Genomic DNA, 27,831 nt, shown 5'->3' on the forward strand with positions numbered 1-27,831 from the left:
TATTATTTTATGCAATGAAACTTATGCAGGTTGTAAAAAAAAATGCTTCTCATTGCTTGTGACGGGTGAGACAACACCTTGTGACAGCATGATCAAAACTAGTACTATAGGCATGTTTCCTATAAATATGATTCATGAACTTTCCTCTAGAACAGCCATTCTCAAAGTGTGTTCCGCGGAACCCTAGGGTTCCGCAAAGCCTCTGTTGGGGTTACGCGAAAATATACTTGTAATAATAAGAAAAAAACCAGCTCTTTTATAGGTATACCTGGTCCACAGTGATGAATGAACATTTTTATTTGCGGTTCCGTTAAATATTTCCTTGCCGAAAGGGTTCCGTCACCAAAAAAGTTTGAGAACCGCTGCTCTAGAAGTCTAGATATTGATTTCAATGTAAAACAGTTAATGATTTTTTCACCTGGGGTGTCATTTTCACTGGAATGACCCTATATCAGTATAAAGGTGAATCAACTTTTTCTTGTCACTAGTTGCCATGGTTACGGTCTCTTGGGTCACTCTTAAAATACTAGTTATTTCGTATTTATTTGAACCAAACTTGAATTTTTTGGTAGCTATAAAGCCTTGCCATAATGGGACATCTACTAAGTACGTCTATAGGACATGGTACAGCAGCTCTTCTAAGAAACAATGCTACTATTGTCTCCTGGCTGAATAACAACAAGGGGCAGAATAACAACAAGAAATAGTTGATTGACCCATAAACTGAAGAGAGCATCATTAAAGCACTATAAATCCCATATAAAATGACTATAAAATATCATAATGTTAATCCATAAGATACCTATAGGTATTTTAGTAAAAATGCAGCCTTTAACATAAAGTGTGTTAATTATATTTATTTTCAAACTGATACTTCAATTTTATAGTAGCAAATAGATAAGACTAGAAGAATGTTGTCTATTTTCTAGAACCTAGAACCATATTTTACTATAGATTAGTTGCTATATATAGTAATCCTCATGTCAGCTTCAGTCTGTCTTTTTAGCTTTTAGGCAATATACCTAAGTTTACATATCAAGTAATTAAAAAAATTGTTGATTTATTCAATACTGTTAACCTAAATCATAACATCCGTGCACTCTGCACAACTTACCTATGCCAAACAGTCAAATCGGGCACATATCTCGAAAACGCTTACACCATGCACTCTCATACGAAAACATGAAATACGTAGTAACATGAAGCAGTCCGAAAACACACATTACATTTAAATAACAGTATATTTCAAGCAAATCACTGTTTTGTGGAGCATAAACTTCGTTTGTACACGATTCAGTCGTAACAACACCACAATCAAATTATGGCATATCAACATTTTTTTTTTCATACTAAGCAAACATCGCAACCATTTCGAGGTTAATCTGTGTGAAGTTGACAAAATATCAACAAAATATACTTGATTTTGAGGAATGCTTGTTAAGAAACAATGATTTACTACCGATAATGGCTAAAATACGTACGATAAGTCATAGACGTGGGTCCCGTTTCCCGTGTTTACAAAACCGCCACGGCACTAGCTATCAAACAAAACAATCACAGAACAAACATATTCCGTCCATTAGAACATCACTGAAGAACAAAACACACGGGGATTGTAATGTCCTATTGATCTAAATTCATAGAAAATTTGTATAATATTTTTTATATCAGTCCGTGTGGACGCCAAACTGCGGGAAAAACTACAGCGAAGTTAGCTACGATCGCGTTCGCATTTTCAAGGTCGTTCTACTGTCTATGCTCAAATGACGTGTCTATGATTAGCTCATTGTCTATGTATGGAAATGGTATGGATGTATGGATCAAGGGCCCAACCTTTTCTGTTCTCTTTCACGACGCAGCAACTAGTATCATTTCTCTCTCCTCGCTCTTTTAAAATGCCGTTTGTCAAAAAAGGACAACCATACTGTTGACAAGGTGGACTTAATCAAGTGTTGCCTTGTGTTAATGCGCCCAGGCTGTGTATGTGTGCGTACAAGCGTATATGTGTGCTCTTTTAGGGATGTGAAAAGTCGATTTTAATCATGTTATATATCGATAAACGCTACACAGCGGAACGAAATAGCGATTAATTGAAGCTTCAATATCTTCGTTAAACATAAACATAATTGAAATGCTAATGGATAATGAATATATTATAATATAATAATATAATTCAATTATTGCGGAACACCTATTTTAGGAGGTATTTATGTATTTTAATTAAATATCTTAACTTTCCCTTGGTTCCCTGCTGGGGCGTGACTATAAAATTGTGATCTGATAACCACAATAAAGAATAAAAGCGTTTTTGGTCATTTTAGGTATCGTTAAGCCTTTGAAGTAAAATTAAAATTGCAAGAAATGTCGATAGTTTATCGATATGACTTTATCGACATGGCTACAGCAGCGTGGGCCTCATTGTAAAGTAGCTAACACACTATCGCACCGCACCAAGGTCATTGTGCGACGCACCCATAAGTAAGAGGGAGAAAGAGATGTCGCTTTCTCCCTTTTACTTATGGGTGCGTCCCACAATGACCTTGGTGCGGTGCGGTAGTGTGTTAGCTACTTTAATCGTACACTAAACAAAAGTGGCAACAGTGACAGCTCGCTGAGACACCGTCTATATATATATTATGTCTATGGTATGGATAAATTATATTATTATGTTGGCTAAAAATATACACTGAATAGAATTCTTTTTAACCGACTTCAAAAATAGAAATATGGTTTGGTCCAAGGGCCCAACGTTTTCTGTTCTCTTTCACGACGCAGCAACTAGTATCATTTCTCTCACCTCGCTCTTTTAAAATGCCGTTTGTCAAAAAAGGACAACCATACTGTTGACAAGGTGGACTTCAAATCAAGTGTTGCCTTTCTTGATGCGCCCAGGCTGTGTATGTGTGCGTAAAAGCGTATATGTGTGCTCTTTTAGGGATGTGAAAAGTCGATATTAATCATGTTATATATCGATAAACGCTACACAGCGGAACGAAATAGCTATTAATTGAAGCTTCAATATCTTCGTTAAACATATACATAATTGAAATGCTAATTAATAATAAATATATTAGAATATAATGAAATATTTCAATTATTGGGGAACACATATCTTAGTAGGTATTTATGTATTTTAATTAAATATCTGAACTTTACCTTGGTTCCCTGCTGGGGCGTGACGATAAAATTGTGATCTGATAACCACAATAAAGAATAAAAGCGTTTTTGGTCATTTTAGGTATCGTTAAGCCTTTGAAGTAAAATTAAAATTGCAAGATATGTCGATAGTTTATCGATATGACTTTATCGACATGGCTACAGCAACGTGGGCCTCATTGTTAATCGTACACTAAACAAAAGTGGCAACAGTGACAGCTCGCTGAGACTCCGTCTTTATATATTATTAAGTCTATGGTTTGGTCCATTGTATCCACAGATTATTAACTAGTTACTTCGTAAATTGTAACCGGGATTGGGATTTTAAAAAACAACGAGGAACACGTTTCTATTATGGTAACTATACATGGTCAAGAAAATATTGTCAGTACAAAAAGGCGCAAAATTCAAATTTTCTGAGACGATATCCCTTCGCGCCTTTAAATTTGCCGCCTTTATCTACTGACAAGCAAGATCTGCTTGACCAACTTTAAAAGGTTTTTAAAATTCAGTTTATTTAGAAAAAAATATTTACCTACATTTATGTATATTGAGCTACAATAGGTCCCACAATTTTGATAATTGCATAACTTTCACAACAAAGTGTCCTATATATTATACTACTCTTTGCAATAAAGTCAAGCGGTGCTGCACGATTAGAGTCGGACCAAAAAAAGTCTGCAGCGGATTTGATAGCCCACGCAGTATAAGTGTTATTTATTCATACGTCATAATTTCATAGAAGTTTGACATTTAAAATAACACATGCTCTGCGTGGGCTATCAAATCCGCTGCAGACTTTTCTTGGTCTGACTCTATTTACCTACATACTTAAAATTTTGTAGGTACTTTATCAAAATAAAATAGTATATAATATTATATATCATATCAATACATAGAAACATATTCTAAAAGGTGAAATGAAACTGAAATAATTAAGAAGTCATTTTAATTCTTAAGCATTAATATAACAGTATTTTACTTATCATGCATAAATAAACTAAAACTTCAACAAAGTCATTTAAGTATAGAGTACAGCTGTAAATTCAAGTATTTGGGGTCTACATTAGAATCCCGAAGTATTCAAGAATGTCATGCTCGAGAAATATCAATCGGTTGTCTATACAATTACAAAAATTCCACTCTATCGGTCACATAAGTACATAATCAACCAGCTATTATGAGATTTATAAACCCAGCAAGGTAAGAATGGTAACGTGACACCACCGACGGCTGCCACTGCCACTAGGTTACTATTATAGTTACTTAATTAGTACTGGGTTAACGCAATTATTCCTGTTATAAGTATATGAGTATATTGAGTATCACCGTAATCTGGAAAACCAGTTTCATTAGTAAAAAAAAGGCTGCAAATTTGAAAAGTTGTACGTACGAAGTTTCGGTCACACCAATAAAATTAAAATATAGCGCCTATTCTAGTGATAAATTGGTTGACGGTTGTCCAGATTATATTCATCAAGTGTCGATATAAGTTTTTTTAGCGTCATAATTGACGCTATGGATTTTACAACCGATACAAGTAAATGTGGAATACTGTCTATTTATTTATTCGGTAGACTAAAATGACATTTCATAGTATGAAATGTTATTTATGTTCATGCTATGAAATTTAATTTTAGTCTACCGAATAAAAAATAGACTTTAGTAAAACTTATTTAAATCTGAAATAATTGCATATAACCCGTTCCTTAATTAGAAGGGGAAGCCATTGAGATCTATGTATAAAATATGGAGTCTGTAAAACTATTGGAAAGCTTAGAATTATTTGCCAGCTCATGTTACTATAACATACTTAAAAATTAAATCCACAACAACAATAGAGTAGAACGTCACAAATTATAATTTAATGAAATAAAAACTAAGCCGAAATTCTAGAGACTATAGTTCGTGTTTTTAGCATTAGAAAGAAGGTAAGCGATCTTGACACGTCTTTTAATTGAATAACGCTTTTTAAAAATCAGTACCTGTTACTTACGAAAGTAGAAGAATATGTATAAATCATTGTATTAGATTCATAATTGTTACATATTTGCCGTGACTTATATTTAAAACAATTGTTTTTCAATTAATAGACACATCATGATTGTTTATCTTTTTTCTAGTGCTAAAAACACGACCTATATAAGATATCCTAATCCAATTCGAGTTTTCTGAATGACCCAGCTGTAGAATGAACATCTTGAGTTATATCATTCTTCTCGAGAGCGTTTACGTCGACACACATTTCGTCCAATGCAAGTAGTTCTTCCCTGTGTTTAAGAAGTTTGCGTTTCAACTCTTCTATCATGTCGCGCAGAGGAACCGTGCCGCCATATTCTTTGGGTAAAATAGCGGGATCTACGTGCTTGTTCAGGTCTTGGGTGTTGCGGTGAAACTGAAAAAGGACAGATTTTATTATTAAATTTATTAAGCCGAAATTGTCAGTAAAGCGCTTCACACACCTAACTTTTTTATGACCTATTTTGATAGCCCGGACTGTGCAAGTGTTTGTTTTAAATGTCAATCTTCTATGAAATTATGATGTGTAAATGACGCACTGCGTGGGCTATCAAATCCGTTGCAGACTTTTCTTGGTCCGACTCTACTGAGAAAGTAGGTGAGCCAGAGTTTAATACATGTCTTAATACTACGGTCATACTGCATCAAGGGCCCAACGCTTTCTGTTCTATTTGACGGCGCAGCAACTAGTAGAGTCTGTGCGGAAAGTGAAGAGTCGTGGGATTTGAGGGCGCGCCAGTGCTATTTTATGGTTTTTGCTATGCTGACAACACTGGTCACGTGATTATAGTACGACACTAAAGGTCATGATACTTGAATCCCTTTTGTTCCGGTTTTTTACCACGGCTTACTAAACGGAGCCTGGTGGTGGTGTCGGCTCGTCAACTCAATCCTCTGATTTAGCGCAGGCACTAGTTTTCTTTTTAAAACACACCTGTAGATACTAAAAAGTGACAGTGCGATTGACAAAACTGCTAAAACTAATTAAGAATCTGCCCAATACAACTGTAATTTTAGTACCAAACAAGATAGAGTCTCATTTATGTACTGCCTAATCTGTGCAGTCCAACAGTTATTAAAACCGGGTAGATCGGGTAGAAATTGGGCAATAGAACTGTAATTTTATCTGGGATATATTTCACCCATTGTAAACTTGACTTGTAATGTATGTGTACATTATATATGAATATGAATATGAATAAAAATAGTGCATAAGTAGGTAGGCCTTATTGGGATATGTCCGGTTCTCTCATCTCACGATATTTTACTTTGCCGAAAAGTCACTGCTAAATATGAAATATAATTTCGTAACTAACAGAACCTACAAATAAAGAAATATTTTATTACAAAAAGTTTTATTCAGAACCTAGTAAACGAACTTACAAATAAAGAAATATTTTATTAGAAAAAGTTTTATTCTTTATAATCGATCTCAGAATTAAAATATTCAATGTCACTTATGTTTGAGCTAGCTTCAGAACAACCAGGGACACTCATAGAACTATCTTCATCTGAACTGGATGTGCTTGAATCCGGCACGTAGATTACGAATTCTTGCATATCACCTACTTAGCGGTCTTTTATTCGAGATACCGTAGGTACTTTTACACAATCCTGAAAAAGAAATTACATATAAATATGCATAAAATAGCAAGTATCAAGACTATTTGTCAGTTATTTTAAAGATCATGAATGACCTGCATATTTATGAAAATTAATATATTTTGAATGAATATACTTACCGATTATGTACCGGAGACAAGTTACTTAGGGGGCTTATTAAATAGGTAGTTATTTAATATTAAATACAACATCAATACCCGCGACTAGCGGAAACACGTTCCGCGACTTTTGTAAGTCGATAGTCGGCTTTTAGCCGTTGTCTTCCCGCTGACAAAACCGAACAATGTTAAATATAATTTTCCTTGTGGTTTTATGTACGGTTTTATCGTGTTTTGAAAATATTATATATATAAAACTTGCGGTTTTTGTTAATAAAAATATACAATGACAGAAGTTTGTTTACTTTTTACAAGACAGGTGTCAAAGGTTTGATTGCCATATAAAATTTAAAATGTTAGTTCCCGTTTCTGCCACGACTCTTCTCTTTCCGCACAGACTCTATCATTTCTCTCTCCTTGCTCTTTTAAAAATGCCGTTTGTCAAAAAAGGACAACCATACTGTTGACAAGATGGACTTCAAATCCAAGTGTCCCCTTTTTAGGTGACCCAGCAGCATGCAGCATGTGTGCGTAAAAACGTATATGTGTGCTCTTTTAGGGATGTGAAAAGTCGATTTTAATCATGTTATATATCGATAAACGCTACACAGCGGAAGGGAATAGCGATTAATTGAAGCTTCAATATCTTCGTTAAACATAAACATAATTGAAATGCTAATGGATAATGAATATATTATAATATAATAAATAATTCAATTACTGCGGAACACCTATTTTAGTAGGTATTTATGTATTTTAATTAAATATCCGAACTTTCCCTTGGTTCCCTGCTGGGGCGTGACTATAAAATTGTGATCTGATAACCACAATAAAGAATAAAAGCATTTTTGTTCATTTTAGGTATCGTTAAACCTTTGAAATAAAATTAAAATTGCAAGAAATGTCGATAGTTTATCGATATGACTTTATCGACATGGCTACAGCAAAGTGGGCCGCTTTGTTAATCGTACACTAAATAAAAGTGGTCCCACTGACAGCTCGCTTGGAAGGTATCTGTATATATTATTATATCTATGTACTGCATTGCATTCAAATTTTACATTCTGTGGTCGCTAAACTTCTATACCATGAAGCTAGTTGCAGGTTGTTATGTTGGCAACGACTTTCATTGTCAACTATGATTGGTTAAAAACAGCCAGGGATTTTCAAAATTGAAAACATACGTAATTAAAATGAAGTTAATTAAAATGTTTAGAACGATAATTTATGATAAAAGAATAATACCATAACCCGGTCCTTTAATTTATCACTGAGCAGTGATACGGCGAATTCGAAGAACTTGGCTCCGTAGTGAGGTACGTTGACGAAATGAGTACACTTGTGGCGCATTGGTGTTGAATTCTGAAAAGAAACACAAACTTTATTAACATAATTTTGGGATAGTACAAATATGAGCGACATAAAATAGTAGAAATTAAATAAAATTTGAAAATTGTCAGTTTGAAAATTGAACAATTGAAGAGTAGAAATTAAAAAGTGGCAGCACTGTAGTGTCGTACCTTTCAAACCAATTCATATAAGAAAACGGGACGACACTATAGTTCGTTTTTTTTAGCATTAGAAAGAACTTGCAAGAAGAAGCGATCTTGACATGTTTTTTAATTGAAAAACGCTTTTTTAAAATCAGTACCAATTACTTATGAAAGCAGAAGAATATAAATGATCGTATTAGATTCATAATTGTTACATATTTGCCGTAACTTATTTTTAAAATATGTTTTTCAATTAAAAGACACATCAAGATTGTTTACCTTATTTCTAATGCTAAAAAAACGATGTATACAGTGTTGCCAACTTGCCACTTTTTAATTTCTACTCTTTTTTGCCAAGCTGTAGAAGTATGGAGAGTAGAACGAAGAATACCTGGATACAGTTGAGCATGGTCCGCACATCGTTGAAGGACCATAGACTAACGTGCGGCATCTGCATGCCGGCCTCGTCGTTCACGTGGGTATAGCCGAGGAGTTGGCTCCGGGGCTCGTCCAGTAGCATCTCCACTATCATGGAGTGGACGCGCGCCATGACGCAGCTGTCGTATACGTGGGGGTGGGGGACACTACATGTCGTCCCTTTCAAACCAAAATATAAAGCTCCCTCCACACTCGCGCGCGAATCGCGGCGCGAAGCCGCGAACGCGAGTGTGTAGTCGATTTCGCAGATCTGCGACCTTGGCTCCACAGCTCCACACTCGCGTTCGCGGCTTCGCGCCGCGATACGCGCACGTGTAAAGCGCCCTCCAGACTATGCGCGTGAATCGCGGGAGAAGCCGCGAACGCGAGTGTGGAGTCTAGTTCGCTGGTATGCGAAATCGACTCCAGACTCACGTTCGCGGCTTCGCGCCGCGATTCGCGCACGTGTAAAGTAGCTAACACACTACCGCACCGCACCAAGGTCATTGTGGGACGCACCCATAAGTAAAAGGGAGAAAGCGATATCTCTTTCTCCCTCTTACTTATGGGTGCGTCCCACAATGACCTTGGTGCGGTGCGATAGTGTGTTAGCTACTTAAGGAGCGGGCTTAAGAAAACGGGACGACACTACAGTGTTGCCACTTTAATTTCTACTCTTTTTTTGCCAAGCTCTAGAAGTATGGAGAGTAGAACGAAGAATACCTGGATACAGTTGAGCATGGTCCGCACATCGTTGAAGGACCATAGACTAACGTGCGGCATCTGCATGCCGGCCTCGTCGTTCACGTGCGTGTAGCCGAGGAGTTGGCTCCGGGGCTCGTCCAGCAGCATCTCCACTATCATGGAGTGGACGCGCGCCATGACGCAGCTGTCGTATACGTGGGGGTCGAAGCGACCTGCAGACATGGTAAGATAAGTAATGTATCCTTAATAAAACGTCTTAGGTATGTCTTCGCGCTCCGTTTACACTTTGCCTTTGAGCAGAGCAGGGAAATCAACGCCAGAGGGCTTCATTTCTAAACTTTAAACTCTCGCGTTTTGTACACATAACGCGGAAAGACCACATGTGGTGGTCTTTCCGTGGCCACAGCTGGTGCAACTCAACTGAAACATCGGAATTAAAGGTAATTAAAGGTAGACCCGTTTGTGTACTTAAATATATTCATTTCTAAAGATCGGTTTTCCTAGGATAGGGGTTCATATAGCGGCCGTCTCTATACAAATACTACGACATCCATATTTAACTGTATTATTTAGTATGGAGACGGCCGCTAAATGACGGCACCGCTATCCTAGGAATACCGATCTTAAGGACTGGTAACTTCGGAGCAGTAAGTAGCATATATGAGCAAATTTACACTATGCTGACTACCCGTATCTGGATTATGCCTTAATACTCTCACTGTTAATGTCAGCATCAACATACATCGCGGCATGAATTTTAGAAGCTGATTCATCGTCTAACGGAGGCACGTCGTGAATTAATCACCTGTAATTGAGTTAATCCAAGCTAAAAGTCATTTCAACTCTTGATTTCAAGTAAACAAATCAAAAAGAGGCAGGGGACATGACGACAAGGTATCTGCCGGCCTAGCCAAGGTTACAATCGCTATCGCTTCGACAACGAAAAGCATTATGTCTCTCTATCACTCCTCCATATTAGTGCGACAGTGACAGTTGCGTTTCGATCGCTACGGAGCGTAGCGATCGGCATCTTGGCTACGCGGCCAGTACCTTTATATAACTATTTTAGGATCTGAGGTGTCTTCTGGAAACAGTAATGATGGATCTGACGCAGTCTAACGCTGCGTCTTACGTAAACGAACACCTCGCGAACGCGACGCGGCGGGCCCAAGGCAAGGCGTTCGTGTTCGCAACGAGATCGCCCACGTAGGACACTTATTGATTCACCCCGCGCCGCATCGCTTCGCTTCGCGTTCGCGTCTTGTTCGTACGCTGCGTTAGCCACTCCAAGTCCAGTTATAACCTAAGAAAATCTTACCCATGCATGATAATACGACTCGTCTGCCCTCAGAGTCTCTTTTCGGCAGCGGAACGAGATACCCGGCGTCAATGACAGCCGCAATTTTAGGGTCTAGTGGGTCTAACTTCTGGAACCAGTGGGGATGGACCTGGCGCAGCGTGAGATACCGTTCCAGCATGGCGCAGGCTTGGGGGACGGAGTACTTCTTTGTGCGGAGGAATCGAAGGAGGAATGGTGCATCTGAAAATGAGTTATGTAATGTTAGCGGAGAATTTGTAAAAAGTAACTTGACAGAAATGTACAATTATAAGACATCTAACTAACTAAATACGTTAGCTTCGTGGCTCCATGAGAATCTTGGGTTCAGAGAACGCCATTTTTCCCTAGGTATAAGCCACTCCCGTCAATGGATTTTCCAATGGCTGATTCTTGATGATTTACCACTCCAACGATATCTGCCTAGGTGGGGCGACAAGGTTTATTTTTTCCCTGTATCTTAACACATTCACTGCCCTCGACGCACATGTGCGTCCACCGTCATAAAGTCTATTTCAATAGAACTTTTTACAAGTTTGTTCGTATAGGCCACGCCCCTTGGCAGTGAATGCGTTAATGGGCATCACATGCGGTTGCCCATTAAGAACATAACAACCTGATAGAACAGCAAACATAAACAAACCTGTCCTAGATTTCTTGATGGCCGGATGTTTCTCAATAAAATGCCTCATCTGAGCTAAAGCATGCTCCCTAATCGCCGGTTCTTCTCTCAGCTCCAATCTAGCTCTCTCCCTCAGTTCCGCTGGCAGGTCGCCTGTCTCCCTCTCTTTCGCTTCGAGGATCGCCATGCGCTCGTCGTCGGTCAGTCGGGGGGACTCGGCTATTTCCGCCTTCGGTTCGTGTTCGCGTCGCGACTCTGGTTGGAGGACTGATGTCGCCATCTTGGTTCTGAAACAAGAGAAGGAAAACGTTTAATATATTGAGTAGGATTTATTTGGAGATGGTAATACTGGTAATACACTCATTAATTGGCGCCCGTAATCTTCATACCCGTAATTGCCACCAACTTTTGGAGGAATGGTCCTCAAAACTTGCCAAATCCAATAGTGTTTCATCAAAACTTGCCAATTTCAATAATATTATCGTAGTTATTGTTTTACTGGTGGCGTTATACGTTAATTTGGTTATATTGCAACGTGAGAATAATCAGACCGTAAAAAGTCTGCAGCGATTTTGATAGCCCACGCAGTGCAAGTGTCATTTTAAACGTCAAACTTCTATGAAATTATGGCGTATACATAACACTTACACTGCGTGGGATATCAAATCCGCTGCAGACTTTGTTTGGTGCGACTATAGAGCCCTTTTCCAGTTATAGCCCTGCCTACGCAGACGTTACGTACGAAAATTTAAACGTTAAAACTGAATTAATGCTAAATAAATATGCTTTTCACAGTTTAAACTCTAGTCCTCATACAGTATGAGTCATATTTACTGAGGTATCGCTATAAAGGCTCCTACAGACTTTGCAACAAATGCGATTTTAGATATTATTGCCTAACCCAATCGAACAATCAAAATGGCGCATCGCATGCGATTATCGGTGAGGTTGTAGAGGCTTTTAGTCTGACCAGGCGTGGCTCACTCCGCGATTTCGTCGCTTTGCTACAGGTAGCTAAAAGTACATCCGTTCGACCCCAATTTTGGGGTTTGCCATAAGCCGCGCGTGGCGCTGTCGCCACCTAGCGGCCATATCTGTGCTGATCGTGACAGACGCGTTTTGTTAGAGAGTGAGTCTTCTGTACCTAGTACTATTATTTATACTGTGGTCTGACGATCACTCACGTCAACCAACATTGCAGCCTGTTGGTTGACCCGCTTGCAGATCATTGTCTTCGAGCAACACCGGCTTCCGACACGTCGGAAGGGAGGGGCCCAAGCGATATCTCACCGTACAAATCTTTCTGCCATTTTTCGCGGGGGGAAAGGTGCACACAGTCGCACTTCTCACACACTTACATACAAAATCCAATCTGTAATGACGACACAAATACATAGAAAATGACACACGTCAAAGACAAATCTTGCAAACCTCGATCTCTTTTTGTGTACGGACGAGTGACTAGTGTCACAACACGCACACTAACACATTTTCGTTGAAGTATGTCTATAGTATGTCATTGTATTCTGAGAGATGAGAAGTCGGATTTGTCGCTCGACCGATCCGCAATTTGTACTGAGCGAGCAAAATCGATAAATCCAACAATTACTTGAGACTAAAATATAATAATTGTATTTAAATGTAATTAAACGTATGATATGTAAAAAAAATATTACATGTGAAATGTAACACTTTCTTTTTGTAAATTTGATGTCCCCGACCTCTTTTTATAACAGAAAACCGAGCAAACAGGCATTTTTGTGCAGCAGTGTTCACGCGCGCGTCTGGACTCAGTCTAGTGAAAAATCCAAGTGCAACTAGTTTTATTACTCGCGCTAGATTAGATTGACGCGCTAATCTTGTACCTCGGCAGAGGGGAAATAGTGCGAATGCCGCCTCCCTTCCGTGTTGCTCGAAGATCATTGTAGTAACAGAATGGCACTAAAATCTGATTAAAAATAAACCTTATCTCCTTGCCATAAGGTTCCCGAATAGTCAAACTGTATCATCGATGGTATTCCAAGTCGTACCACATTAGCGTGAACTCGAGAACCGTTAGCTACTAGCTACTATAAGTACATAATCGGATAGCTCCTCTACACGATGGGCCAACGCCGGCCACTCCAAGGGACGCAGCCATGCGGTAGAATGAGATAGCAATATCACTTGCTCCCTCTAACGCATAAATGCGTCCCTTGGAGTGGTCGGCGCTGGGCCATCGTGTAGAGGAGCCAGGAGAGTGCACTTATATTGGTCGTAGCTTTTGAACCAATGAGAATTCTGATCTCTGCATTAGCTAAATGCAACGCGTTACGCAAAAACTTTAGTATTAAATGACTAATATAAAATGTTAATTAAGGAAATAACACAACTAGAGAAAATGCGGTTAAATACCATCGAGTTGTTCCAAAAGCCGGTGAGTACGAGCAAATAGGTATAGAACATTACAAATGCTGAGCATGTTGAGGGCGTGTCACACCAGAGGGGCTACCGCGAAAACCGAAATTCGCAAATTGCGGGGATCTTTGTCTTTTACTCCTATGAAGGCGTAATAAGAGTGACAGAGAAAAATGCCCGCAATTTGCGAACTTCGATTTTCGCGGTTATAGCCCAGGACGGATCCAGGATCTTGACTTTCGGGGCTTTGGTTTGGGAAGGGCTTGAACCCAATGAGAGTACGTTTAGGTGGGTACCAGATTCCCACTTGTTTGCCTAAGGGCTCATTTAGACGATGCGAGAACTCGCATGCGAGTTTCATTACTTTGCGGCTTTTGATCGTTGATGTCTTTTGTTTGTTCTACTGTTGTGTTTTGATGGCCTCAGGCGGCACCTGCAGAGTTTAACTTGGCATAACTGATGCCAGATCTGGCATATTTTCACTCGCTTTGGCACCAAAATTTTCCATTTAGCATCTGGCATATTTTTTAGCATAATTTAGTCTAAGCCAAGTTTGCACCAACTTGGCAACAACAAACAATATGCGCCATCGCCTTATGATGTTCATATTTTCACATGAATATTGACTTTTCTGGACGGATGGACGTCGACAGACTATAAAGTTGGTCAAGCAGGTCTTGTCAGCAGAAAAAGGCGGCAAATTAGAAAAATGTATGTGTTTTAAGTGTCTAATTTCAAGTTACATTTTAGCATTTTTTTTATTTATTTCAAAAAACTTTAGCATAATTTTGGCAATACCTAGACAATTAGTCTAGCATTTTTTTTAAATCCGTGTTGGCAACACTGGGCACCTGATTGCTCGAATACCTATACAGCTGTTAATCTCGTTCACGAACACGGGAATTTGTTTTTAGCATTGTCGGTTGGCATTAATTAAATTAAGATAAGTGAGATTGAGCACACTGTGAGATTAATTCGTGCTAATTTTATTCAAGGAATTCGTTTAGATTTCTCACCCGGTATTTGGACTCGTAAGAAGAATTTAATTGAAGCATAAAGTAGAAATTTACCGTAAGAACCGGATGTAAGAAATAATCATAGAAGAATATATTTAATCTTCTTAATATAAGCGTTGGGGCCGAGCGGTAAAGCGTGTGGCTTTTAAACCGATGATCGCGGGTTCGAACCCTGGCTCGTATACTCGTACCAATGATCGAGTTTCTGTACGAAAAATAAGTCGATATTATTAATCAGTTGTTGGTAAATCCAACGTGAGACAATACACACCAATTTAAGACCTATTTTCCCCTTCTGGGTGGGAAGGTCAGTCATCAGTCACTTTCGTAAAGAATAGTGCCTGCGCCAATTCTTGGGATTACTACCAAAACGAACCCTGGGTTCCTTTAGTAAGTATGCAACCAGGAAAACGTTTAAGATAAGGAGGAGAAAATTTTAAATGCCCCATTTTGAGATAATTTGTTAAGTACGAAATTTCGGCTTGCACTAGTGTTCGTTTTTTTAGCATTAGAAAGAAGGTAAACGATCTTGACATGTCTTTTATTTGAAAAACGCTTTTTAATAATCATGAAAGCAGAAGAATATAAATGATCATATTAGATTCATAATTGTTACATATTTGGGATCATCCATTAATTACGTCACACGTTTAGGGGTGGGAGGGGGTCAAGAAAATGTGACATGTTGTGACATGGGGGCGGGGGGAGTTACAAACATTGTGACCTCATTTTAACTTCATCACTGTTCATCAGTAACCGAAAATTAATTTATATTTTTTTATTCGCAGTACATTTAAATAATGAGGTTTTGGAAGTAGGTAATTTTCGTTCCTAATTGGTTTTGTGTTATAAAATTATTAATATTTATTTTACCAAAAATATTTTTTTATTAAAAAAATAATGCCGACTTAGTATTGCCGATTTTGTTGAAAACAAAATTGCCTAAAATGTGACGTCACACCAGGTGGATAGGGATTTGCAAAATGTGACCAAGTGTGACAAGGAGGGGGGGAGGGGTCAAAAAACTTAGAAATTCGTTTGACGTAATTATTGGATGATCCCTTTGCTGTGACTTATATAAGACACCACCAGAATCACACCAAGCTAACTTTGCATATAATCTGTAGTAACAGTAGCAGTGTGCGGAGTGTCACCAAAAACTTCAAATTCCTATGAAAATATGACTATTGTGGCATCAATCATTTATATTTATTTCAAAAAGAAGACTATGTATACAATATTTTCGCTAAACTGAGGCAGTTTGTTGGCGAATAGTGCGCTCTCAATATTCTATTATCTAGACACGCGGCAGCGTGTCAAGCCAAGTTCAAGCAAAGGAACTGGCTAGCCAGCGCCGAGTGTAATATTACACGAACCACTTGATGCCACTTTTGACCCTTCTATAACTCAAAACATCTTTGACGTAAACACATAAAACTACGTGTGTTTAATTATATCCATAAGGATATCTAGAAGCCCAAATTTCATGAAGCTAGCTCAAACGGTTATAAAGGTATGAAGGTCAAAAAGTCGTAAATTTTAAGACTGACTTATGACTTATAGTACCTAAACCTAACCTACTTCTAGATGACCTAGAAGGATGAAATTTGGAATCCAGCTTGGTTATTGTGTGTAACCGTAGGAAAAAATCTAAAAATAAAATAAAGTTAAAAAATAGGGGGGGTCCCCATACAAAAAAACCACTTTTTATTGGGACTGACATATAAGTACCTAAACCTAACCTACTTCCAGATGACCTAGAAGGATGAAATTTGGAATCCAGCTCGGTTATTGTGTGTAACCGTAGGAAAAAATCTAAAAATAAAATAAAGTTTAAAAATAGGGGGGGTCCCCATGCAAAAAAAACATTTTTTATTGGGACTGACATATAAGTACCTAAACCTAACCTACTTCCAGATGACCTAGAAGGATGAAATTTGGAATCCAGCTCGGTTATTGTGTGTAAGCGTAGGAAAATCTCTAAGAATAAAAAAAAGTTAAAAAATAGGGGGGGTCCCCATACAAAAAAATATTTTTTTATTGTAGCGTTGGAACCGTTACAAGCAGATATTTGAAACTACCCCAATATATGTATTATTATATTTGCTATATTAAGTAGGTTAGATTTGGCTTGGCCAGGTTTTATCAGAATTACAATATATATAAAATGATTGATATAATGAAAACTGGCCAAGTCAAATCTAACCTACTTTAAGATCCCACATTTTTTTAAATAACAGCAATTGTTATAGGTATCCAATAAAGCAAAGAAATAGAGTTTAATACTTGTTTATAATGTTATTTTGTTCCTATAAATACATATTTGGATTTTGCATAGAACTTGGCAGTGGCACTCATTTAGATCTCCATTCTTTTTGCGGCGAGCCCCACAGCCAAGCATAATTTTTGTATTGAACTTGGCTCTCCTTTTTTACATTTATGTTTTTGGTGGGATGTACTTTTCTAATAATACTAATAATTTAATCCATTAGACGGATTCTATTCGAAAGTCATAAAGTGAAAGTTGTGCATGCAAACTACTGAGGATGCCTAGACAGCTAGGTTGAAGGTCGAATGATGACGTTTTCCTGTCGTCTTTATTTACTATTCAGCTTTTAGGGCCAATCCCCACCATCGTCTCTGGAGCGTCGGCGTCTAATAGACAACTTTACGGGTGCTGCTCGACGCAACGCGTTGGCGAATTTGGCGCAACTGCGGAGCGACGCCATTTCTATAGTGGCACTTAAAGTTTACGATGTGTTTTCGTTCTCGCACTAAAAGCAAAACAATGTTTTAACGGACAATGCATGTATTTCGTTATAATAACGATCTCCTGTAGGAGAAATGGGAGCATTGCAAGTATGAACGTTCATGTACGAACATTATTCGAAAAATCCCTGGTTAATAAGTATGTAAAATAGTTATAGCCCCCCCCCCCCACCCGAGTCCCTAGGCCTTTATAAAGGATTGAATCCAAATGGAATGTTTAATGATTTTTAATCAAAATGTAATATAAGAAGGTTCCAAATTCAAAACTACAATAATATCAAGGACACAGGAGGATAGACCAGTAAAGATATCGGGTCAGGGTCGTTTCTCAAAAAGTTGGCACCGCCAGGTTAACGTTAACGTTTTTCAAAAATTTTGCATTTTCGCATTTTTTTTTATTGGGATCGTTAAAAGGCAACTTTAACTATTAGAAAATGTGGAAGGGAAGCGATTCCTTCAATTAGTTTAGGAGATATAGGCGTTTGAAATTCAGGTTACTGATATCAAGGACAGGTGAAAGATATTTTGTCTCCAGGTTATCGATAGTAGAAGCAGGTTATCGAGAAATAAGTACAAATTCCAATGAAAATATTGACAGGTTATCGAGAGGCGTCATTAACCTGTGTCCGTTGCCGTTAACCTGGTTTCTTGTCATCGTTCACCTGTAATGAGTGTCATCCACCTGTCCACCACATCATTTTCAATGCCTTCTAAATATAATCGAAAAATGTGTCATCTTCTGTAAAAAGGGACCTTATTGTCCACCACGATGATTAAAATTTTGGATTCTGACCCACCTCACCTTCGATTCGATTCCCAATTTAACAACAAGTTTCTGTGAATAAGTAAACATTCAATCTTACTGTCTATTCACCCTGGCAGTACCTATGGAACTCAGGTTTGGTGCAACATAGGCACATGCAGTTTTGGTCATCCAACTCGTCTTGGTGAGCACTTGGGAGAGCAGAACTCAAGATAGAGCTGATGCTGGACCATCGCAGTACCTAGTGGAACTCAGGTTTGATGACATAGACACACGCTGTTTTGGTCATTCGACACGTCTTCATGAGGACTTGGGAGGGCAGTACCCAAGATAGAGCTGATGCTGAACCCTCGCAGTACCTAGTGGAACTCAGGTTTGGTGCAACATAGACACACGCTGTTTTGGTCATTCGACACGTCTTGATGAGGACTTGGGAGGGCAGTACCCAAGATACAGCTGATGCTGAACCCTCGCAGCACCTAGTGGAACTCAGGTTTGGTGCAACATAGACACGCTGTTTTGGTCATTCGACACGTTTTGATGAGGACTTGGGAGGGCAGTACCCAAGATCGAGCTGATGCTGAACCCTCGCAGCACCTAGTGGAACTCAGGTTTGGTGCAACATAGACACACGCTGTTTTGGTCATCCAACACGTCTTGATGAGCACTTGGAAGAGCAGTACCCAAGATAGAGCTGATGCTGAACCCTCGCAGTAACTAGTGGAACTCAGGTTTGGTGCAACATAGACACACGCTGTTTTGGTCATTCGACACGTTTTGATGAGGACTTGGGAGGGCAGTACCCAAGATAGAGCTGATGCTGAACCCTCGCAGCACCTAGTGGAACTCAGGTTTGGTGCAACATAGACACATGCTGTTTTGGTCATCCAACACGTCTTGATGAGCACTTGGAAGAGCAGTACCCAAGATAGAGCTGATGCTGAACCCTCGCAGCACCTAGTGGAACTCAGGTTTGGTGCAACATAGACACACACTGTTTTGGTCATCCAACACGTCTTGATGAGCACTTGAGAGAGCAGTACCCCAGATAGAGCTGATGCTGAACCCTCGCAGTACCTAGTGGAACTCAGTTTTGGTGCAACATAGACACACGCTGTTCTGGTCATTCGACACGTCTTGATGAGGACTTGGGAGGGCAGTACCCAAGATACAGCTGATGCTGAACCCTCGCAGTACCTAGTGGAACTCAGGTTTGGTGCAACATAGACACACGCTATTTTGGTCATCCAACACGTCTTGATGAACACTTGGAAAAGTGGTTACTAAGATAGAGCTGATGCTGAACCCTCGCAGTACCTAGTGGAACTCAGGTTTGGTGCAACATAGACACACGCTGTTTTGGTCATTCGACACGTCTTGATGAGCACTTGGGAAAGCAGTACCCAAGATAGAGCTGATGCTGAACCCTCGCAGTACCTACTGGAACTCAGGTTTGATGCAACATAGACACATGCTGTTTTGGTCATTCGACACGTCTTGATGAGCACTTAGGAGCGCAGTACCCAAGATAGAGCTGATGTTGAACCCTCGCAGTACCTAGTGGAACTCAGGTTTGGTGCAAGGTCAGGTCAGGTTAGGTCCGGGTTCAGGTTCAGATAAGAGCCGGGATCCAGGTCCAGGTCCGACTCCGGGTTTGAGTCTAGGTCCGGGTCCGAGTCACAGTCCGGGTCCGAGTCCGGGCCCGAGTCTGGGTCCGGGTCCCAGCCCCAGTCCCAATCCAAGTCAAAATCTAAATCGCCAAACGTGTACTATGCATCGTTGAAGAGTTCTGTTCTAATCATCATCAGCAGTTCCACTTCATCAAATGCGACAGTTTTTAATGAAAATACTTGATTTTCTGATGTAAATCCAAAAGTCACTATACGCATGCTTTTAAGGTTTGAGGAGTTCCCTCGATTCCTCATGGATCCCATCATCAGAACTCGAGATTGACAAAAATGCAGCTTATAAACTTATCTTGCTTAACAAACATAACGAAGAGGACAAATCGCCAAACGTGAACTATGCATCGTTGAAGAGTTCCGTTCTGATCTTCATCAGAGGTTCCACTTCATCCAATGTCACTTTTGTGAATGTATATGCTTGATTTGTAAATAAAAACACAAAAATCACTATATGTATGCCTTTAAGATTTGAGGAGTTCCCTCGATTCCTCATGGATCCCATCATCAGAACTCGAGATTGACAAAAATGCAGCTTATAAACTTATCTTGCTTAACAAACATAACGAAGAGGACAAATCGCCAAACGTGAACTATGCGTCGTTGAAGAGTTTCGTTCTGATCTTCATCAGCAGTTCCACTTCATCCAATGTCACTTTTGTGAATGTATATGCTTGATTTGTAAATAAAAACACAAAAATCACTATATGTATGCCTTTAAGATTTGAGGAGTTCCCTCGATTCTTCATAGATCCCATCATCAGAACTGGGTTTTGACAAGAACGGGACTAATCTGCATATACTTATACTTTTTACAAAACATTTTAATATATGTCTAAAACTAAAAACCCTCATAAGGTACCTTTTCCCGTGGGACGTCACAAATCTAGTTTGAGTATATGTAACGTGGATTTTAAATAATTATCGATCACCTGTCATATGGCAGGTGAAGGACGCTTCGTTCACCTGCCATTGCATCATTCACCTGACTTTTTTGGACAGGTTAACGAGACTTAAGACAAAAGTACAAAAATTTCAATAATATGCAGTTTTAACAGACAGGATAGTTTTTATTCCTAAATTAACACACAAAAGCGATATAACCGCTATATAATTATATAGTTACCAGTATTAGTTGTGGTATCAGTGACATTAACCTGCCGCAAAATCTCATCCACCTGGCAGTTTTAGCCAGGTGGACGATATGCAGGTGATGGGGAAAATGGCAGTTATATCGCGAATACACAAAATGTATTAGCTTGATGAACTCCATACTTAGGCATATAAAACTAAACTATTGTTTACGTTACATATCTTGATAGTAATGCGATAGGTTACATAATTAGCAAGATATCGACTCCAGGATAAAGAGTACTTACCCATTACAAACTCCAATTTCCGATACTTTGTCGTTTGTGTTTTATTTGCGAAGCACAATAACCACGTCTTCGTCCTACCAGGTGATAGCTGATGAGTGACGGCTTCAGCTCGTGCGGAGTGAGACGGGAAAGGTGCGGTGGGGGTTATACAATCGTCGTGAATGTGACGCGCCAGGTGACTGTTAAGAATTGCCTTGGACAAACTTTGAAGCCGAATAACTTAAAATATAAGTATAATATTGTTATGCGATAGTAATACTTTAAAACTTAAGGATATATGTTAATAAAATACGGTAATGCCGTTAAATTAAGTTAATATTTTGTGTGGTTTTCATAGCTCGGAACATCAGTACCTCGCGTTGGGACACGGCAGGTTAACGGATAAACGTAGTTACAATTTTTTTTTTTGTAATCAATATTTATTAAATTTTTTTCTAAGTATTAGGCCTCTGTGTAAAAAGTCTCTCTAAACATGTATTAATTTTTTATATATAAAAATAGTACATAACGAAAAAAAAGTTCTAACATAAACCTATTTACAGGTGGCGGTGCCAACTTTTTGAGAAACGACCTCAACTTGTTTACGGTCTTAGTTGTCACTCAAGAAAATTAAATGACCGCTCTTTTGCCGTTAGAAATGCTGTCAAAAAGTTCAGATAGACTATACTGCAAAACGTAATTCAAGACCAAAAAAAGTAAGATGATGTTGCCACTGCAATAATTTGTTTGTAAAATTGAAAATTACTTTTGATAAATAATCACGCTAAGATAATTTATTCATTAGTAATTATACTTGTACTATTAAAAAAAGTTCTTTTATTTACTTATTTGTACACAAATACAAGACGCGATAGTAAAAAAGTGGCAACATTTCTTACTTTTTTTTGGTTGAATGGTAAAATCATTTATTTACATACAATATATAATACAGTGGTACAACTACGAAATTAATAACTAGCTTAAATCTAAAATAGGCCCCTTCCCCGCTATATCGCAATACTGATACGTTGTGCGAGGTAGCCGCCAGCTCTTTGGTCACCAGTTACGTCAACCAGACGCTTCGCGATTTCTGCGAACAACTTATGCGCGCTGGGACCCCATGGACCTAGAGTTTCAACTCCAAATGGTACAAAATGGTACTCTCTACTGAGGCTCTTATATTTGTTACGTTTTAGAATTTCGGCGCTTTCCGCCGCCCCGCCCGCTTTTACAGTAGTCCGTTGGAGGTGGGACGGTGCCAGCGTGTCTACACACAGGTAGCATCCCACACCAGCATCCGTCCCAAGCTCCAAGGTAGACGTGCGCGCCGCGCCGGCGCCGCCGCGCCGCGCCGCCATTCATACGCGCCGCCGCCGCCGGCTCATCCACTCGGCGCGCCGGTGCACGGCCGTATATATGAATTTTCTCAAAAATGGACGGCCAAGTCGACTTTGCCGTCTAAAAAATAGGTCGCGAAGCGCGTAGTTTATAGTCAGTCAAAAATTAAAAACATTGCAGTCTCGATTTTGGGACTGCAAACTTCCAAACTTTTTAAAAGTTGAAATGGCCATATCAAATGAAGGCACAGGCCCATTAAACAGCCAAACAGATGATTAGTACCGCGACTACTTAGCTGTCTCAAATAGGTTGGCGTATTTTTGGCAGAAAAATACACTTCTATTTTTTTATAAAAAAAATAAACAGGCGGCAAGGGCTTTTTAGCCATCAACCAATGGTTCACCATTATCTAGTATATGGTCGAGGCTTTCCAGCCATGCTTGCTTAGCCTCGTTTGAACCAGTTACCATATCCTTTGCTCCTAGTAAGTTCTTCAGCAAATCTTTGCCGGAAACGTTACAACCTTTCGGAGGGCGTATTAGGGAAAAACAAGACGCCAATCGGTAAACTTGGGCAAACATTTTGGGATCAGGGTGATCGTTTCCTCCACACGAATATCTCATGACGGAGATGATCTGCTCAGTGACCGTCAATATGGCTTTCGCCGAGGTCGGTCTACTGGGGATCTTTTAGCGTATGTCACGCACTGCTGCGGCGAGGCCATCGAGAGGAACGGTGAAGCGCTTGCTGTTTCACTGGACATCTCGAAGGCCTTTGACAGGGTTTGGCACGCAAGTCTCCTTAGCAAGCTTCCTGCATACGGCATCCCTGCTGACTTTTGTAGCTGGCTATCTGATTTCTTGAGTGAACGGTCGATCAGAGTAGTTATTGATGGCTGCTCTTCAGACCTCATGGCCATTGACGCCGGTGTTCCTCAGGGGTCTGTTCTCTCCGCAACCCTTTTCCTGCTCCACATTAACGACATGCTGCAACCCAGCATTGTAGGTTATGCAGATGACAGTACGGTTGTTGAGAGATATTTGGCTAGTGCAGGGGACAGCAGGGAGGATATACGTTCACAGAGAGAGGCCATGGTTGAGCGAATGAACTTGACCCTTAGTCTCGTTTCCCAGTGGGGTGATGACAATCTGGTCACGTTCAATGCCTCCAAAACGCAGACGTGTCTATTTTCCGCAAAACGGAGTCCATTCGACCTGCCTCCTTCTTTCCGGGGTGCATCTGTACCTATTGCCGACAGCCTGGAACTCTTCGGCATGGAGCTGAGTTCAGTCCTCAGCTTCGGCAGCTTCATTGAGTCTAAAGCACAAACTGCGGCCAGAAAGCTGGGCGTCCTAAATAAGGTGAAGCGATACTTCACACCTGGACAGCTTCTAACACTTTACAAAGCTCAAGTCCGGTCGTGTATGGAGTATTGCAGCCACCTGTGGGATGGCTCAGCTAAATACCAACTCGCCGCTTTGGACTCAGTGGAGCGCAGAGCCAGGAGGATGATTGGCGACAAGAAGCTAACGGCTAAGCTTCAGTCTTTGGCCCATCGGCGGAAAGTCGCCAGCCTGTCGGTATTCTACAGGTTGCACTTCGGGGAGTGTGCCCAAGAGCTACACGAGCTTATTCCACCGTCCCCATTCTACCATCGGACTTTTAGACGCACGGCCGGTTTCCATCCTTACTTGGTAGATATTCCACCAATTCGCACGAAGCGCTTTGCTTCTACTTTCCTTATGCGCACTGCCAAGGAATGGAATTCCTTGCCGGCGTCTATATTTCCGTGTTCTTATAACCCGGCAACCTTCAAATCAAGAGTGAACAGGCACCTTCTGGGCGAGCTCGCTCCATCGTAGGCCACGTCTACGCCTCGGCTAGTCTGTGGCCATGAGTAAGCCCATTCATAATAAAAAAAAAAAGAGAAAAATCTCTGAAAACAAGTCAAAATTATTATTCAATAAAAAATATAGGACCTCGGGTCTCAAACTATCTCCATAATTTTATCTAAATTGGTTCAGCGGTTTAAGCGTGAAGAGGTAACAGACACACTTTTGCATTTATAAATAGTACTAATATTTGTATGGCTATGTTCGTTTTTAGGGTTCCGTACCCAAAGGGTAAAACGGGACCCTATTACTAAGACTTCGCTGTCCGTCCGTCCGTCCGTCCGTCCGTCTGTCCGTCTGTCACCAGGCTGTATCTCACGAACCGTGATAGCTAGACAGTTGAAATTTTCACAGATGATGTATTTCTGTTGCCGCTATAACAACAAATACTAAAAACAGAATAAAATAAAGATTTAAATGGGGCTCCCATACAACAAACGTGATTTTTGACCAAAGTTAAGCAACGTCGGGAGGGGTCAGTACTTGGATGGGTGACCGTTTTTTTTTTTGCTTTTTTTTGTTTTTTTTTTTTGCTTTATGGTACGGAACCCTTCGTGCGCGAGTCAGACTCGCACTTGCCCGGTTTTTTCTGTAAAAATATATACGTAAGAATATTGCTTTCGTGAAATATTTCTGTGATAATTATAGTTCTTGCACCATTTTTGAGAAAAGCACTATATATGACTCGGCTGGAAGGCTACTTGCTGGCTTCGGAATCAATTAAACGGACTCCCAAGGTCGTCCGTTTAAAACGAATCCTCAGCCTGCAAGTAGCTACTTCCGAGCCTCGATAATAATGTACTATTTTCGATATTTTTTTATGGCAAATCTAATGAGATCCTAACGATTTTAATGCCTGAACAAACGTGAACTAACGTCGCCCGATGACTTCACATAGTTAATTTGGCTGATTTCGGGGTGGGGTGGTTAGCGTGAAGACAACCACCCCCTTTTGTTTAAAAAAAATGTATATTAGAATCGGGGATATGTACAAGAACAGCGTGTGCGTAAGTATAATGCTAGTGAAAAACTATACATAGTTAATTTTTGCAGTTTTAGTAGGTAATACCTAAATGAAAAAAATTGCTACACGCCGGCGCCGCCGCGCCGCGCCGACCAAAAAAGCCGGCGCGCCGCCGCCGGCAAATTTTAGGTCGGCGCGCACGTCTACTCCAAGGAACTAAAGACACCCCGTCGGGCCTCTTGCCATCATCTCTGATAATGCCAGTCGGCTCAAGAATTGAATTACGTTTTGCAGTTTAGACGGCCAAATCTGTCTAATAATCTGTCTATAGCTCTCCAAAGGATATGAGTTGATTTCGATGCGGTTTTTTGTTACGTAAATGCGAGTTTTCTTGCGGTGGTTCTTAGCTATGTTTAATAGAAATCGATTCAGGAATTGAAAAGGCTCCATTCCAAACTGATGTAAGGCAGTTTTGGGATAAAATGGATTTTATTGGGATATAGTGTAGGACCCCCTACGCTATATCACAAATAAATCCTATTCGAAATCTTAAATTTTTAATTCAATAGGTCCAGAATAGTTTGGTACGTAACCTACGTCAGGTCTTACATAGCGTATAAAAAGTAAAAGAGATGCAGTGTAAAGCCGTATTCGCGACAAGCAAATTGAATTGTCACCAACCAACGCGACGCCTAAGGAATATCAATGTAAAGATTAACCTTAGGATCCTAGATGGAATAATCGAGATAACATAAATGGAATTGAAACTGGTCAAGCGTGAGTTGGGCTTAGAAAAATAGTTCTCGAAATATTTAGCGATGTGACAGACAGACAGAGTCGCACCAAGGTTCCCTTTGTACCTTTTTAGTACGGGATGTAAAATGGTACATGATTTTGCCGATACGATACTGATACCGATTTTTGAAGTAAATAATCGGCGATACCGATACAGATACCGATATTAATGGCACAGTAGTTAGTTAATAAATAAAATAAATAAGGAATTGTATACTTAATATGCATAAAACATACTTATGTATTATAGACACACGATTTTGTGAAGTGTTGTACAAAATTGTAAAACAAATAAAGAAAAATGCCAAATTAATATCAAAGAAAACAATTATTTAGGTAACCATCAAGCAATCAATGCAAAAGTAAATCAAATCAGTAAATTATAGTTTACTTTAACCCTTTATAAGGCAGAGGCGATATATCGACCACATACGCTCAATCAGAAATTCAACCATACTGTTTTAATAATAGGGCTCAAAATCGTTTGCATTAATTGAATATTCAACTTGCTTTTAAAATAGATTTTTGAAATGTAGGCTTCTGATAGCTGCAACAAATTCTGCGATAGCACGTCCCTGTCAACGGGCCTTATAAAGGGTTAAGTAGCTTATTTGTTATGGAAACAAAGTTTATTCAAATTATCAGCAGCGTCATTTCGCGCGGTTTTCAAACTGTGATATCGGCTGAATTTAAATCGGCGATGCCGATATATCGGCCTACCGATTATATCGGCCGATATATCGGTATCGGTATCGGTATCGTTACATCCCTATACGGAACCCTAAAAACATAAATTTAACGTGTGATGATTCTAAGGTAGGTAGGTACGAAATTATTTCTTGGAGCGCCCGCGCCAATGCCCGTCTGTGTGTCTGTCTGTGGCATCGTAGCTCGCAAACAGATGAACTGATTTGGATGCGGTTTTCTTCGTGAAAGCGAGTTTCCTTGCGGTGGTTCTTTTAGCTACTTACGTTTGAAAAAAATCGATCCAGCAGTGTGGACACTTTGTGCCGGCACTCCCTGAGTGAAACCCGTTCTTTTTCTTTTAATTTTTTTAATTTAATATAGTTATGAATATTATAGTAAACACATATGGGAGCTTAATTGTTATTCAATTGACTCACTCTCAATAAAGCTATTTGGATTCACCCAACGCGCTCCTTACCTTACATTTGACGTCATTGTGTCACCTTCTGAAGCATTTTAGACTCTATATTGTCACTCATAATGGCTATTTTTAAAAGAATGAAACTTAATCTTAAAGTTGCATTAAGAATATGAAAATGCTGCAAAGATTGAGTTAAAGATACGAGTTTCCTGGCATCTAAACGTTAACATACTTAACAAGCTTCTTTGTTGTGTTTTTTTAAACGGATGCTGAATTTTAT

General features: G+C 39.6%; 2 protein-coding genes across 2 annotated transcripts in view; both read right to left on the minus strand.

Annotated features, from left to right (window-relative positions):
• Positions 1-1,719, minus strand: part of LOC134673783 (sister chromatid cohesion protein PDS5 homolog B) — a 49,663-nt gene extending 47,944 nt beyond the window's left edge. The window contains exon 1 of the mRNA XM_063531809.1: positions 1,482-1,719. The gene's annotated coding sequence lies outside the window, so the exon portion shown is untranslated. The remainder of the gene's footprint in view (positions 1-1,481) is intronic.
• Positions 1,720-4,090: 2,371 nt separating this feature from the next.
• Positions 4,091-27,779, minus strand: LOC134673798 (clavesin-2-like). Its single transcript, XM_063531827.1, has 6 exons — positions 27,609-27,779; positions 11,491-11,756; positions 10,830-11,051; positions 9,530-9,723; positions 8,142-8,258; positions 4,091-5,551 (listed from the first exon to the last, which is right to left on the minus strand). Exons 1-6 carry the CDS (start codon positions 27,623-27,625, stop codon positions 5,309-5,311), a joined length of 1,059 nt encoding a protein of 352 aa, XP_063387897.1. The 5' UTR covers positions 27,626-27,779; the 3' UTR covers positions 4,091-5,308.
• Positions 27,780-27,831: the final 52 nt, after the last annotated feature.

This window comes from Cydia fagiglandana, chromosome 19, assembly GCF_963556715.1.
Source record: "Cydia fagiglandana chromosome 19, ilCydFagi1.1, whole genome shotgun sequence".
NCBI lineage: Eukaryota > Metazoa > Arthropoda > Insecta > Lepidoptera > Tortricidae > Cydia > Cydia fagiglandana.

Coding starts and splice junctions, on each gene's coding strand:
- LOC134673798 (XM_063531827.1), bottom strand. Junction 9,724..10,829: donor AGTCGTATTATCATGCATGG/GTAAGATTTTCT, acceptor CCATGTCTGCAG/GTCGCTTCGACCCCCACGTA. Junction 8,259..9,529: donor CCATGCTCAACTGTATCCAG/GTATTCTTCGTT, acceptor GTTTCTTTTCAG/AATTCAACACCAATGCGCCA.